The sequence below is a fragment of the Dermatophagoides farinae genome, unplaced genomic scaffold (assembly GCF_024713945.1).
Source record: "Dermatophagoides farinae isolate YC_2012a unplaced genomic scaffold, ASM2471394v1 contig2, whole genome shotgun sequence".
Lineage (NCBI taxonomy): Eukaryota > Metazoa > Arthropoda > Arachnida > Sarcoptiformes > Pyroglyphidae > Dermatophagoides > Dermatophagoides farinae.
Genome location: NW_027461517.1, coordinates 174129 through 189655, shown reverse-complemented (window position 1 = coordinate 189655; position 15527 = coordinate 174129). Strand labels below are relative to the sequence as shown.

Below are 15527 nucleotides of genomic sequence, written 5' to 3'. Positions count from 1 at the left end.
ATTTGTCTTTTTCACGCTCACCGAAGAAAGCTTTGCGAGTGAGATCTGGCCTTCTAAAGTATCCAGCAAAAACAGGTTTACCCTTGATCAACAGTTCACCTCGGCGATTCATTTTGTTTAGCTTGGCAAATTCAGGTCCCTGGTAGCCGTAATCGACAATAGCTTGGCAACGAAGTAACCCACCTAACGTGTTAGTGTGTTGAGTATATCTTCCTGTTATAGAGACAGGACCTGTGGTTTCACTGGCACCGTACCCATTAATTATGGGCACGTTGGCGTAACACTCCATTTTGATCCGGACTTCATCACTCAAACTTGAAGCTCCGCAAATGATGAGACGAACGTTACCCAAAATTGCGAAAGGTTTCAAGATTATGCTGTTCAGCTTATTGGCGTCTTTATCCCATTCTTTGCACGCCAGTCTAGACTTTTTTCGGATTTCTAGGCGCTTGTTCACGATCCATCTGATCAGACCTGATTTTTTTGAAAGTGCTGCGTCCATGTTATCGACCAAAGTAGTGATTATTTTACTAACGGCGGGAAGAATAGTTACTTTACCAATTCTGATATCGTCCAATACGTTTTTTTTGACTCCCGAAAACACGAATATCTTCAATCCCAAACCAATAGCGATAAGTCGAATTATTCGCTCGAATACGTGAGCACAAGGCAAATACGATAACAAAATATCATCTGCCTGGAGACCTGCGCAGTAGTAACTTTTTAACTCGTTTCGACCAAAAGCAAGCATTGACATGAAGTTAGCATTTGTTTGCAAACATCCCTTAGCAACTCCTGTTGTTCCACTGGTGTAACAAATAGTATTAACATCCTTTAGTGAAGTTGGTTTTGCGTATTTACGGTATAAGTCTTTAATCGAGGTGTCATGAAAATTTAATTTTTTTTGAACGTATTTAATTAAGCCATTCAGGAAGTAAATCTTCAGAGAACATTGTTCTAGTTCCTTCAAAAGATCGGCGTAGTATAATTTCCATTTCTCGTTACTTCCGGGAACTGAAAGATCTATTCTAGGTGTAAATATTACCAATACCTTGAGAATCTCGCGTAACGAATCGTCACTTGCAAGCTTGTTCCACCACTTTAAAAAATTGGACACGTATTTGATTTCGATAACCAAAGTTTTGATTCGTGTTTCTCTTATTATGTTTTTCATATTTTCTTCTCCAAACGTATCATACAGAGGACAGAAAGTGACATTGGCGCAGCTAGCAGCCATTTCAATTATCAAGTACTCAACAGTAGTAGAACCGTAAATACCTAGCACACGCATATTTGCCGCGTTTTCATATTCTTCGTCTGGGTAATTGTTAATCGGGCAGAGGTTTCTATCGTGAATATTAACTGAAAAAGAGATTGCGGCCTTAGCCAGATCAATATAAGACATCCATTTTACTTCATTTGAAAAAGTTGGTTCCTCAGATTTGTACCAATCGTCATTATAAAATCTAGTGCCAATCAAAGGTTTTGTAGGGTTGTCGATGCAATGATCTATCAAAACATCAAACACACGACAGTATTCTTTGAGATTTTTCTTAGGCTCTTGATACACGTCGTCTTCACGAAGAACAGGTCGTTCGAGTTCTTTACGGTAATAAATGCCATTAATATCTAGTTCAAACATGTTTTATTTACTGATAACTTACCTTTATTGCTAATTAATAAATTAGAAATCGTCAGGTTATTGAAAGCACCAGAGTTCGTTAACATACTTATGAAATAACAAATGGGTCAAAGAAAATAAAAAATTAATAAATTTTGAGAATTTGGTACACAAGACAGAAATAATTATAATTCGACAACAAACCTGCAAAATTATATTTATTTATTATTATTAAAGCCGCAAAGAGTATCGCGAGTTAATTTATCTCTAATTATTTTTTTCGTCTTGCAAATATATTGTGTTTTGTCTTATTTCTTATTTCAGTGTACAACATTTAAAACAAACTGTTGTAATAACTAGATTTAACACATGGCTGCTAAAACAAAGACTGCTGTAGTACAACCATCGAAATACGTACAACCAACTCCAGCTGATGGCAAAAACGTAATAGGCGTAGCACATATTTACGCCAGTTTCAATGACACTTTCATTCACGTTACAGATATTTCCGGTAAAGAAACTTTTGTGCGAGTTACTGGTGGTATGAAAGTTAAGGCTGACAGAGACGAATCCTCCCCATACGCTGCTATGCTTGCCGTCCAAGACGTTGCAAACCGCTGCAAAGAACGCGGCATTACTGCTGTCCACGTTAAAATTAGAGCCACTGGAGGTCTTAAGCAAAAGACAACTGGTCCAGGCGCCCAAGCTGCTCTTCGTTCTCTAGCTAGAAACGGTATTAAAATAGGCCGTGTTGAAGATGTCACTCCCATTCCTTCAGATTCCACTCGTAGAAAAGCTGGTCGACGTGGTAGAAGACTCTAAGTCAACATTTCTTCATTTTTCACATTTTTATCGTTTTCCAAGATATTTGAACCTCGACGCATTTAAATGCATTTTAAATTTATATTTTTATTACACTATTGTATTGCTTTTTTAATTATCCTTAATTGTAGTTTTGGTTTAATCAAGTTAAAGCTGTTTTTAATGTCTTCCCTCATTCCAAACTCTTAGTAGTTGTTGTTTTACCTGTATGTCCGTTAACCAGAACGTTACGAATTGCACAACCACTGAAAAGCTACTCTTGAATGACAAAAATAACGACTTGAACTGGCTCTCTAATTCAAAATTCACTGAAACTTCAAGTAACATAACTATACTACCTAAAAATGTGTCTCATGTTTACAGCTACGACCCCAACGAAACGTTTTCTGTGTACAAAGATGGTACATATGCATTCAGCTCGTTAGTTTATAATCAACAAGTAAAAAAAGATAACTCAGCCGCTTTTCGGTCTTGTGTCATTGTGATTGATTATAGCGAATCGCTTAATAACAAAATTTTGTTTAGTTTAATGAATTTGGAACAATATAAATCCGACATCGAGCGCTTTATCGTCAATTTTTTTTTATTTGGCTCCTTGAATGAACTAGCGATTCTTGTCCAAAATGCCGGTTCGACAAAACTCGTGGCGTCTTTTGTGCATAATGCAGACGCTGCGTTAACAGAACTTAAAAAATTTTTTGAAACAAACCAGCCAGAAGGGTCGGTAAGTATCGCCGATTCTCTTTTCAAGGCTGATACTTTGTTCAAAAGCACAACCAACTTAGTTTACAGTAAAGACATGGTGTTTATTTCTGCTTCGGTTAAAACTGTCGACAGCACTGCAATCTTCGAATCTCTCTCGCCGTTTATAGAGGCTAAAATTCCAATTTCATTCGTGTCGATCGCCCCAATATGTTTTATATTTGAAGAAATCACAAAAAAAACTCAAGGAATACATTTTGTGGCTAACACTCGCAAACGCTTCGTAAAAGTTTTATTCTTAATTGCTTCTACTTCTAAAAAACAAGAACTAAACGTGTCTATGCTCGAAGTAGCTTTTCCAAATTACGAAACGTTTAGTATAGCACAGCTTTGTTCGTGTCACGCGCAGCTAAAGTACAAGGGCTATCGCTGTCCGCGATGTTTGCTTTTGTTTTGTCATGTGCCTACCAAGTGTATGTGTACTCTTCCTCAAACTGTCGCCACGATGATTGCACGTTCCAAACAGCAAAATATTAAAAACTACACTTTGACTTCTTGCTCAATTGAAGAACAAGAAAGCTGTGTCTGTTTTTTGTGCGATCGCAAATGTTTTTCAGGTGTTTTTAATTGTATAAATTGCAAAATACGTTATTGTATAAACTGTAGTTATTTAATACTAAAAAATAATTTGAATTGTACACAATGTTATAGAATAAACAATAATATAATTGAAACCTGTCAACAGTAAGCTAGTGAAAGATTTTCAGCCGCGTTAAATTTACAGAATTATTTGAAGCATTTTACAAAGGACAAAACACCAATTTTGATTCCTAATATTTTTTTAATCTCTCAAGCGGTACAAATTATGGCGCCAACACCCAATACTGGAGATATTAAATACGTAATTGTTCGTAGTTACGGAGGCGAACCTGCGTCGAGCGCTGTTCTCGCGCCCAAGCTCGGTCCTCTCGGAGTTCCCCCAAAAAAAGCGGGAGACGAAATGGTTAAGGTAACCCAAGCATGGAAAGGAGTACGTGTCACTGTCCGTTTGGCTATTCAAAACCGACAGGTCACAGCCGAAGTCATTCCAACTTCAACCTCTATGATCCTCAAAGCTCTCAACGAACCAATTCGTGACAGAAAGAAGGTAAAGAACATAACTCACTCAGGCAACTTATCCTTGGATGTTATCATTGATATTGCAAGAAAAATGAGAACTTGTGGACATGGTATTCCATCACGCACTTTCAAAGGATCCATTCTTGAAATTCTCGGAACTGCCAACTCAGTTGGTTGTACCGTTGATGGAATGAAACCGAGCGCTCTTCAAAAACTGATTAAAAACGAAGAAGTTATTGTACCAGAAATTTAACTTTTTTTTGACGTTAACGGCGGATAGGATAGTTTAAATTACTTTGTGCCTTTTATAATACTATTCATTGATAAATTTTAAGGTGTTTAGTTTTACTAGCTTTAATTCAAGCGTGATGTTCATATTAAATATTTTCGATAATCACTATATTTTTCCAAACTCAACAACTTATGTTTGTAACATCTGCAGAATACCTTATTTACAATTAAATCCTGTTTGCGTAAGGTAGAATCATTTTCCACCCGTTCAATCTGGCTTGGAAGTAATAGTAGAAAAAATCTAAGTAGAGCGCCACCTGTATCATTCCGCCAATCCATCCAGTGTAGTTGCAATAGTTCTCTTTTAGCAGTCTGTAAATCCAATTTATCAAATAAAATGTTCGATAAAGACCCATTGTGGTTACGTAATGCGAAGTTAGGTTTTCCACTACTCCGTACTTCTGCAGTAACACGATCTGCGGGACCAGGGCAAAGCTTTCCAGCCAGATTGAGAATCTCCATAACACCTTCACAATACTTTTAGGTTGTCCGAAAATATAGGAAATAAATAGAATAGGTAAGATCAACAAAATCAAGTAGTTGAAATTATCAGCTTGTTTATCGTAAGACTTGCTGATTGGTTTTTGAAAACGAATTAAGTACAAAATATAAATTGTACTAAAAATGAAAAAGAACTTCATTATCGTATTGTATAAAGAAAAGTAAACGTAGAACAAGTTTAGGTACCGCGTTAAAAATACAATCAAGTATATCTCTTGCATTTTCGCTGAAATACCCGCGCAGTTTTTTGTTTTTAACAGCTTGTAAATTAACAAGCTGGAGCTCGTTAAATGCAGCATGTCTCCGGTGAAACGAAAAATATTCATGTTTAAGCTAGTTTAAAGCCGATCAACGGAAATGCCGAAATAATGTTAAGACAAAGAAACCGCGTGCTACACGTAGACTAATTTTTTTGTAATTGATAATGAAATTATATTATTAGATTATTGATAAAAACACTAGCTTTGATAAAAATATATTTAGCAAGGGCACAGCAACTTACGTTATTTCGGCACTGCACTGAATGTTATTAAATATCTATTTTGAATTTTTTTCTTTCTTCTTGCAGCCACTGATCTTGTGGAGAGTCAGGACAAATTTCACAAAAACTAAAAATGCGTCCTTTTATGTATTGTTGAATCAAACGTCTTCCAGTCCTTTCTATGTCAAATAAACCTCCTTTCCCCGATTTGTAAAATTTTAATTCTTTAGAAATAATATTTAAAACCTCTGTAGCTACTTCATCAGTACAGTTTTGAATAGATTTCTGAAGCAAATCATTGTCTTTTATTCGGTAAACTTGGAAAACTAAAGATGGTATACGACTCAAGATACAGCGAACGACAGACAGGCAAGACCCTTGCCACGTGTTTATGTTGAGAATACCATTGATTACCAAGTCAGCCTTCGACTTAGCAGCTATAGGAAAGATAAGTCCTGGAGAATCTATCAAAGTGATTCCGTTTTCCAGTAACATAAAAGTCTGTAAAAACTTGGTTTTACCTGGTGTCGAGCTTACTTTGACATTTTTATTAAGGCGCGGGCGGATTATCGAATTTATCACAGTGCTTTTACCAACGTTAGGGAACCCTACTAAACCAACGGCGACGGTACTTGATTCAAGCAAGTTCGCGTTTCCTACCCAGTTAGACACGTAGTCGCTTTGGTTATTATAAGAACCTTCTGAACACATTTCTTTGTCAGCTAAAAATTGGTTTAACGTTTTATGTATGTCTTGGCTCAACTGGTCGAGTTCATCATTGTTTGAAAAATGTTTCTTCACAAAACTTTCCAATAAAATCCTCGCTTTTTTAGCGTTTTCGCGTTGTTGCTGTTTTTTTACGCGAATCGGCTCAACAATTAATTCAAGCTGTTTTAAAAGTTCATCACTAGAGTATGTAACAGTCGAGTTCACTAAAGAATGATAATTTTCCTCATCCGAAACTACTTCTATGGTGTTTTCGTTTCGCAAAGCTTGCAAAGAACTGTAAAAAATCACCTGCAAATTTCGTTTTTCAAAGAAATCTTTCCATGCGAATTTTTGGTATTCAGACAAGTAATCACACTTGTTAAGTAATACGATTGGTTGCTTGCCTAATTCTTGAACATAGTTATAGAAAAGAATGTTAAAGAACAACAGAGGTGATCTAGCATCTATGATGATCAATAAGACATCAGAAAACTCAACAGTTCGCCACAGTTGTTCCCAGAAGTTCAAATTCCTTTCAAACGGAGTGATACATATATTTTCACTGCTGGACTTACGAATTTGGTCTAAACTACTTTCCAAGGTTTTTCTCCAAAAAGAAAAAGCTCGATTGTTGGTGAACACAATCTGTGATTTGCTCAAGTACGGCGCTGCATTTTCGAAATTCAAACAAAAATAATTGAACACAGAGCTTAAAAAAAATGATCTATTAGTACACGATGCTAAAGCCTTACAGCCATTCACAAGACTAAATTTTCCAGAAAAGTTTTTGAACGTATAATATTTTCTACTCAATGAGAAGCCTAAACATGTTTTTTCTTCATTATTGCCCTCATATTCGTATTCAATCTCAGAATCGTCGCTACCAGTTTGAGACTCTTCAGCATGCTTGTCAAAAACTTTGCAGTCATTTTCATCATTGCTGAAGCGTTCACAGCCCGACGTACAATCATCAAATGGTAGTTCGTCGCTTTCACATTCTGAATCACAGAAACGTTGTTTTAATAAGTCTAGCTCATAGTTGAATTCCAGCTCGTCTAAAATGTTTTTGCTAGAACAGTCCTCAAAGTAGTTTATTGCTTCTCCAACGTAACTCAAAAATGCAGTTATTCGATCCACGGGAGGATGAAACTTAAAACGACGTTTAGGAAATATCAAATCGTACTTTTTGCTAACATTTTGCGAATCTAAAACGGTAAGAGTATCAAAAATCTTAGACTCGCCTTCAAACGTAGTCAAAGTCTGGTTTTTACGAATTAAAATCTCATCAGGACCGGGTATAGCAAACTTGAAATTCGTTAAGTATTCGTCCAACGTGCTTTCATCGACTCGACTCTCTTGTTTCCTAGTTGAAATGAAGTCGTCCAGCGATATAAATTTATTTTTTTCCTTTATAGTAAGAGTTTTCTGGTGATCTGGAGTGGAAAAATCTTTATTTTTAGTGCCTTTTTTCTCTAACAGTTTTCCAAACCCTCCAGAACGCAAATTACTTTTAATTCGGCGTCCATACGGCATTTTTCAACAAAACCAAAATTTAGTGGCTTTTGTGGAAAAACTATTTTTTTCGAAATTTTTTTGCCAAAAAAAAGACTAATTGACTACCTTTATTTATAGAAATTCGTCTAACTATTTAATTAATATAATGTAATTGATTATTTAAATAATATTGCTCTTTTGTTCAGTCGAGAGACCGTTATTGCAATCATGGCGACAAACTATATAGGTCAGTGGTCTTAGTACGTTATCTGTAACGTTAACTTTTTTAGTTTTAATTATTCTGACACACAGAACTATAACAAGTCAATCAATAAAATAAAGAACAAAAATTTTTTGACCAAACTTCTTTATAGCAACGCTGTGTTTTCTCAAAAAAAAGAGTTTCAGAAATGTATGACAAAATTGTACGACTTATCTTTCCCCAAAGATATCCTTAAAGGGCTTACGATGCGTTCATTTGGCAATGATGTTAAGTTTGCGACAGTGGCGAAAAAAGACGTGAACGTATTTTTCAGAGAGAGCGATAAACATTTTTTTTTAGCGCTGTCGAAACTTAATCAAATTAAAGCAGACACACCAGACGTGTATTTAGACGCGTTGAAAGCATTGCATGAAGAATACCCAGACAATTTATTCTTAAATAACGAGTTGTATGTGTATTACCTTTTGCGAAGTGATTATCTGAACGCATTGGCATATTTAGAAAACAACGTATGTCTGACCAGTGGCCAAAACGTTTTTTTGCTCTTAAAGTTGGCTGATTTGTACTTCACTATGAACGATTTCGATAACGCATTGAGATACGTTCTATTCGCACTTGAAATCGATCCGACAAACCTACATGCTTGCTTATTGTACTCGAAATGCATGGCAAATATAAAATCTAAAGTCGACGTAGAAGTTGAGGTTGAAGAAACGGAAGACTCCGAAGTCGATGAAGAATTTTACGACGAAGCTAAGTCTAACCAAGATATCTTGCACGTTATCAAGAACAACGTGCAGCAAACTGTGGCGCAGCCATCATCTAACAAAAAACTATGTCTATGGCTAAAAAGCATTTGCCAATTAATCGAGCAAGAGACTCACTCAAATTCGCCATTAAGCAACTGAATCGATTCAGACTTAATAAAACTCACTGTTGAGTTTTTAACTGTGATATTGGAAATTTTGGCAGCCAAAATTCCGCAATTAGATAATATTGACTTTGTACATTTCAAAATATGTGAATCCTAAGCTTGTTTTTTGTTTATAAACTTACAGTGATGTAATAACGCAAAAATAACTTGATAAATCGCGAGTGACAAACTAGTATAAAAGTGTTAACGCCGTTGTCTTTGTGTTGTTTGTTACAATAGTTAATTATTTCTTCAAATCTGTTGACCACAGATCGATGAAACTTTCTGTTTCCAGAGCTATAATCCCACTTGAGGCTATCATGACTTAGCTTTTCGATGTTAGTAAACTTGGGCGACAAAAATAGCGATTGGCTTCGCCGCATGAATGCGTAGCTGACAGCATCTGGGTTGCGAGTGATTTCCTGCAGTGCTGTGAACACGCGTATTTCAGAGACATATTCGTTGTTGTGAAACGCAATTAGCGCAGTGTCGATAGCTCTGTTCAAATTGCTGCTCAATACATGAACTGGATGGGCTTCAGAATTGTTTTCGACCTTAGATTTTATTATTTGGTTTAAAATTGGTTTTATGCCATACGCCTGTATTACGCCTTCGTCGGACAAAGGGGTGTCGAATATTGTGCTTTGCAACGACGTGATCAACATGAGTTCGATCACAATGGTCTTAATTAAGCTTCCAATCAAAGAAAACTTGGGTGCGTGACTCGGGAACAATCTGTTCCAAACACTAGAGCCGTGGCGAACAAAAATGATTTCATATTGCGTTTGGTTTACTGAGTCATCCTGCTTCGCAGCAGCTTGCGCAGAATAGACTTTTTGCTTGAAGCGCTCTTGGCGTTGTTGGAATTTCCGCATTTCCGAAAAAAACATAAGCGTCAGCAAACACATGGATATCATCACCATCTTGAAGCAGCATGTTAAAACGAGGTTCAACAGCCATTGAACTATGCAAAACACAAACTTCACCGCGGCGTTTCCGTTGGCCCCGATATACTCTTTGATGCGCGTGTAAGCCCCGCAAAGACTGTAAAAAAGTTCCTCTAAAATGTATGAATCATCAAATTTCTGACATTTAAGGTGTAATAGTTCAAATTGGTCGAGTAGTTCAGTGTCTTTTTTAGCAGTGAACAATGTTGACACCAAGATGTTCGAAATTATAAGAGAAGTAGCTAAATTTAATACCATATTAATTACGTCAACTCCAAATAATGTTTTTCGTTCCGGTCCTTGTTTTACGAATTATAACATGAGTTGTTTATACATAGTTGCGCAATTTACTAGAGATAACTTTTTGGCTGGTTGAAATGTTTTTTAAGACGATCCTGAACCACAAATAATTGAAAATTTGCTCATATAAAAAAACGGTAAAATATAAATAAATAAAAACCAGAGGAACTGGCTGTAATCCCCCGTTTACTTTTGTTATAATTTTCAATTGTACATAATTTTGTGAAAAATCTAAACGCACCATCAACTGTTTATGTCATAAACTGATATCTAGATCACTAATATAAGCGGCCAAGGAATTTTACAAATAATCTTCGTATGTCTTCTCTGCTGGCTGGGCTAATCAATACCAGCAACGTACCCGATTGCCAGAGCGAGCTCGTACGCAGTTCCTCGTTAGAGAATTCAGTAACCAGTCCCCTCAGACCCCAGCTAAATAAAATGGTTGATGTTTCTGCGCTTCGCGATAACTATAGGCAGCCAAACCGAGGAGTCGAAAATGAGGTTTACTTAGACTACCCGAACAACTTGATACAGTCCAAATACCACAGATCGGGAGTTTTTGCTGCAAACACTGAAAACACAGAATGTACTAATAAACAAAAAACGCAAAAAAAAAACTATGACAATCTGTTCGTTTTACAATCTTTTAAAGAAATCGAATTGGAACTAAACCAGTCTGTAAATGCTGAACTTCTAAATACAAACACTACTACGTCTTATAAAACGCCAAAAAGCATTACCTCCATTTATACTGCGACTGATAATATCCAAAGCAAAATTACTCCGTCGTACATGGACTCTATCTCTAGTTCGAACGGTTTACAGAACTATACTACACTTTTTAACAAAAATGACTATACAGAAGTGAACAGAAGCCTAAGCGCTGCTCCGTCAGTCCATAAAAATGCATCTCAGCTGAGTACGGTAGCCGACCCGTTCAGCTCAAGTTTTACCTACGAGGAAGAAAAAAATTCAGAGTCAAGTCTCGTAGTTCCGCTCATTGAAGATAGACCTGAGACTTTGTCGTGTCAAAAATACATTGAAGACGTCAGCTACAAACTTAAAGCCATAAACAACACGTCTCTCGAAGACAACCCGTTTAAAAAAGAACTGGATACTAACTCTGTTAGAATAAGCATAATGAATAACGGAAATACAAACGCGAGACTAGAACATCCACCCTTGACACCAAAGAATACGTACAGGGAAAGCTTTAAAAACGAACTTCTGTGCACAAAGCAGTCGTTTTTTGGAAATTTAAAGAAGATCGTCTTTCTTACAGCGGTAGAAATGTATTTAATTTTTATTATTTGCATAAATTACATAAAATCCAAATCCAAACAAATTACGCGGTTAGTTAGCAATCACCAGTAAAACAACCAATGCCCAAATGGTTGGACGAATTCAAACCGCCGAAACCCGAACGAACGGTCAACGGAAACCCACTGTACGTCGTTAAAGACGAAAATGACATTCGTTTAACTTTCTTTCAATTCAAACTCGTTCGAAACCACGATGTGCACAGCTACCTGCACTCACTCATAATTAAAAAAAACATCAAACTGTGTATTGCGGTTGGTAATTGCATCTGCCGACGTGTACTATCGGGGTCGCACCAACTCGTGAGTGTTTTGGTTACAGAGAAATTGCTCGACGAATTCGAAGATTTGCTAAGCCGACGAACTTTTCTTGAGGGAATCTTTGTTTGTTCTTCCGACACGTTTCGTAAAGTTGTCGGGTTGAAAGAAAACACTCGTAACGAAGTGGCGATTCTCGTCAACTTTAAAGTTGCAGAGCGCATTTATTTTGGTCTACAAAGGCCTAGCTTCCCGATTTTCAATTCGAGCAATTTGTTACGAGAAAGAAAATCTATCTGGGAAAATAATCTTGATTGTTACATAGACTCTCACGTTGAACTTAACCGAATTTCACCGCCATTTATCATCTTGGACGATATTATTAGTGCTGATAACGTGGGTTTGATAGCTAGAACTAGTTTTTGCTTTGGAGTTCTCGACTGGATAGTGACTCGAAGAACTTTTGCATCTATTTCGACCCGGTCGTTAAAGAGCTCATGTGGCGCGTTAATTTTTTTGCGGGTGCACGTCACCGACTCTTTGATAGATACCATTGAAACGTTAAAAGCCAATAATATTGAAGTACTGGCCACAACGCCTTCCAGTGATCAAGAGTTAAAATGTCTCAATCACGACAAGTGGGCACTCATCCTTGGTAACGAAAAAAGAGGGGTCGAGCGCGGAGATACTGAATTCCGCTTCACAAAAAATTAAAATTCCGCAACGAAACGGAGATTCGTTATCAGTAAGCGTGGCTGCAGGTATTTGTATATTCGAACTGAGCAAAACTACTTCCTTGTAGCGGTTTTGCTTCGATCTGTTTGCTTCTGAGTAATAAAGATTTTATTATTTTTTTTATAATATCTTGAAAAAAAGTTTTATTCCCCAACTTTATACGGGCGCCGCTATCTCTACTATCTAAATCTTTACGATGACAGTAAAAAAAGTATTTTTGAATCTACGCTCAATTTTACGTATTAACGAAAAAGTTTCTTCTACGCCAGAAGTTTGCATCAACGGTTTGTTGTTTGGTGAAAAAATCGGCGATGACTTATACATCGGCTCAGCGTGGCCTGTTTCCACGCATTTGAAACCTGGATACGGCATAGACAAGTTGAAGAAAGAAATTGACCGCATGAGACACAAGGTCGAAGCTTTCAACCAAGCTTTGGACACTGAGCCTCAATGTCTCGGTTTTTATTCCAACTTAAGTCGCAGATGTTTATGTCTAGACGAGGTCCCGTCCAACCCAGACATGTTGTCTTTGCTCTACAACCACTGGTCAGCCATAGAGCAAGACTGCGTTATAGTATTTTACAACTCAGAAGTAGAAGAATCTGGAGAATTTCCATTTACTTGCTACCAGCTCTCTCAAGACTACATAACGCTTGAACAAAATCTTGACAAAGACGTAATTTCTTTGTCTGAGTTTAACGAGAAATTCGCCACAATTCAGCCGTTGATCGAGATTCCTTGCGAGTTTTTGCAAGACGCCAATACACAAGCCATAATCGACTTGTGTAAGCCCAACATAGAAACTTTGGTCAAGTATGATCGGGAAATTCACGAGCACATTATCAATTCTCGAGCTAAGATTTTATCTGATTACACCTATATTTTAGAAGAATTAGCTGAAAGCGAAAAAACTCTTGTTAAAAATAACAACAAGCAGGACAACAATAATAACAATAATAAAGCCTAATTGTTATTTTATCTATTAACTATTTTTTTCAAATTAGCCGATTTAATTATTAATCTGTTCGACAAATTAATTTTCCGGTCATTAAACTCAAACCAGGTTAGGAATCACTTAGACGAATCAGATTAAAAATGAAGTTCCGGTTTAATACTGACCACTGGCTAATTAATACGCTCGGAATTTATGTTTTTTTCATAATACAGGGTTTGTCTCATGAAGGCATTTACAAGACATACATTCCATCTCTAGGTCATAATTTTAATTATTCGTTATTCATAGTCTTTTTGTCCTGTGTATCAAATGCTATTTTTGCTTTAGTAATAATAAAAACGTTCAGCCTAGATTGCATTTACTTATCTGCTCTGAAGCAACTAATTTACCGAGCTCTAAGCAAACCTTTACCTAAGCATGCGAAGTCGACGCAAAAACAAACCAGTTTAAGCGACGCAAGCGTATCACCTGTCTCTAAATCATTGAGTTTTTCCGAGAACATCAAGTTTGCTCGGTCGCTGATGCTGGATTCTTTAATGTTGTGTTCGACCTACTTGGCTTCCAGTATTTTCTCCAATAAAGCTCTCACCATGGTTCCTTACCCAGTTCAGTTGACGGTCAAAACTGTTAAAAGCCTGCCTATTATTATTGGAGGGCGTTTGTTTTTTGGGCAAAAGCATAAAATTGAAGACTACTTTTACGCCGGTATAATAACATTCAGCTTGCTTTTGTATCAGTCGCCCAAAATTTTTAAGAATAACATTGACACAGGCTCGCCTGTGGGATACTTGTTGCTCGCCATAGCTCTGTGCTGTGATGCATTTACCGGGCCGCGCCAAGATGTATACACGTCTCGCTACAATTTGAACTTCATTGATTTAATGTTGATGGTTAATCTGCCGAGCTGCCTACTATCAGGCATTTTGCTTTTGCTTTTGAACGGTCTGCAACCTATTTGGGCGATGATCGAAGCGGGGCCTCGCTTCGCTTTAATGTTAACTATTTTTTTGTTAACCGGCTCAATTGGCCAAATGTTCATTGTTCGTACGTTACGCTCATTAGGTTCTTTGAAACTAACTTTGATCACGACTTGCAGAAAGTTCATCACGATACTAATGAGCTTGATGGTTTATAAACACAAGTTGCTATTCATTCAATGGATATCGATCTGTATCTTATTATCTACGGCGCTTGTCAAGCCTGTTGTAAAAAATCTAAAAACGAAAAATAAATCTTAAAAAAGGTTTTCTTAATTAAGTCAGTTGAATCGAACACAACGATATCAGTTCGAGCAGAAGTAAAATTTTTTGACAAATTATTATTAAAACTGATTTTAAAAATAGGCTCCGCATAGTTAAAATAAAAGTTTATTGAGTTTGTTTCCATTTGTGATCGTAGCACTCCGCATTGCTGATCATAATATAATTATTTCAAAATTTTTTAACAATAATCAGCTGAATTATTACATACTAAATTAAACAAAATTCGATAATTTGTCTAATTAATTGTGATTTAATTTTTTGGATAAAAACTTCTGACACGTTGGCTGCTTAGCGGAACGATTCGGTACTACATGCAAAAAAAATCAAAGAGTATATTATAGTTATTTAGTTAAGGATTATACTCACTAATGTTTAATTAAGTTATTCGCAGGACTTCGTAATTTTAGATATAATTATAAGACTGTTGCAAAATGGAAAAGAGGGAAGATACTGTTTCATCAAAGCATGAAAATTCAGTATGCGAGGACAAGGCGATGAAAGAAAACGATGCGTCTACGGTCAAGGATTTAGATTTCAGATCAGACGAACTGACGAACGATGTAACTTCGCATTCGTCAGAAGGACACGAGGACGATTGCAACTCAATCAAGTTAACGCCGCCGAGTCCTGTAAAGAATGACACCATCAAGCAGCCAGAGTCCGTAGACACTATTGATTTGTTATTTTCTAAAACAATGCAAGAAATGAACGACCAAGACGTCTACGAATCAATACTTTTCGAACAAAAATACTCACCCCATGCAAAAAAAAAATTAAAAAAGGATAAAAAAAAAAATAATATAGAATTGAGCGATAATGAGTTTCATCCGCAGCCAATAACTTCAGGTTTACGCTTTGAACCGAATTACAACT

At 36.6% G+C, this 15527-nt stretch overlaps 3 protein-coding genes across 3 annotated transcripts; 2 read left to right on the top strand and 1 right to left on the bottom strand.

Annotated features, from left to right (window-relative positions):
- The first annotated feature begins 1990 nt into the window (after nt 1-1990).
- On the top strand, nt 1991-2443 carry LOC142597952 (uncharacterized). Its single transcript, XM_075734952.1, has one exon. The coding sequence runs from the start codon at nt 1991-1993 to the stop codon at nt 2441-2443; it is 453 nt and encodes a 150-aa protein (XP_075591067.1).
- A 489-nt stretch (nt 2444-2932) lies between these two features.
- On the bottom strand, nt 2933-13984 carry LOC142597951 (uncharacterized). The gene is made up of 4 exons (XM_075734951.1): nt 13947-13984; nt 6620-6837; nt 5920-6259; nt 2933-2945 (listed from the first exon to the last, which is right to left on the bottom strand). Exons 1-4 carry the CDS (start codon nt 13982-13984, stop codon nt 2933-2935), a joined length of 609 nt encoding a protein of 202 aa, XP_075591066.1.
- LOC142597950 (uncharacterized) lies at nt 13983-14750 on the top strand. Its single transcript, XM_075734949.1, has 3 exons — nt 13983-14097; nt 14311-14519; nt 14736-14750. Exons 1-3 carry the CDS (start codon nt 13983-13985, stop codon nt 14748-14750), a joined length of 339 nt encoding a protein of 112 aa, XP_075591064.1.
- The last annotated feature ends 777 nt before the right edge of the window (nt 14751-15527 follow it).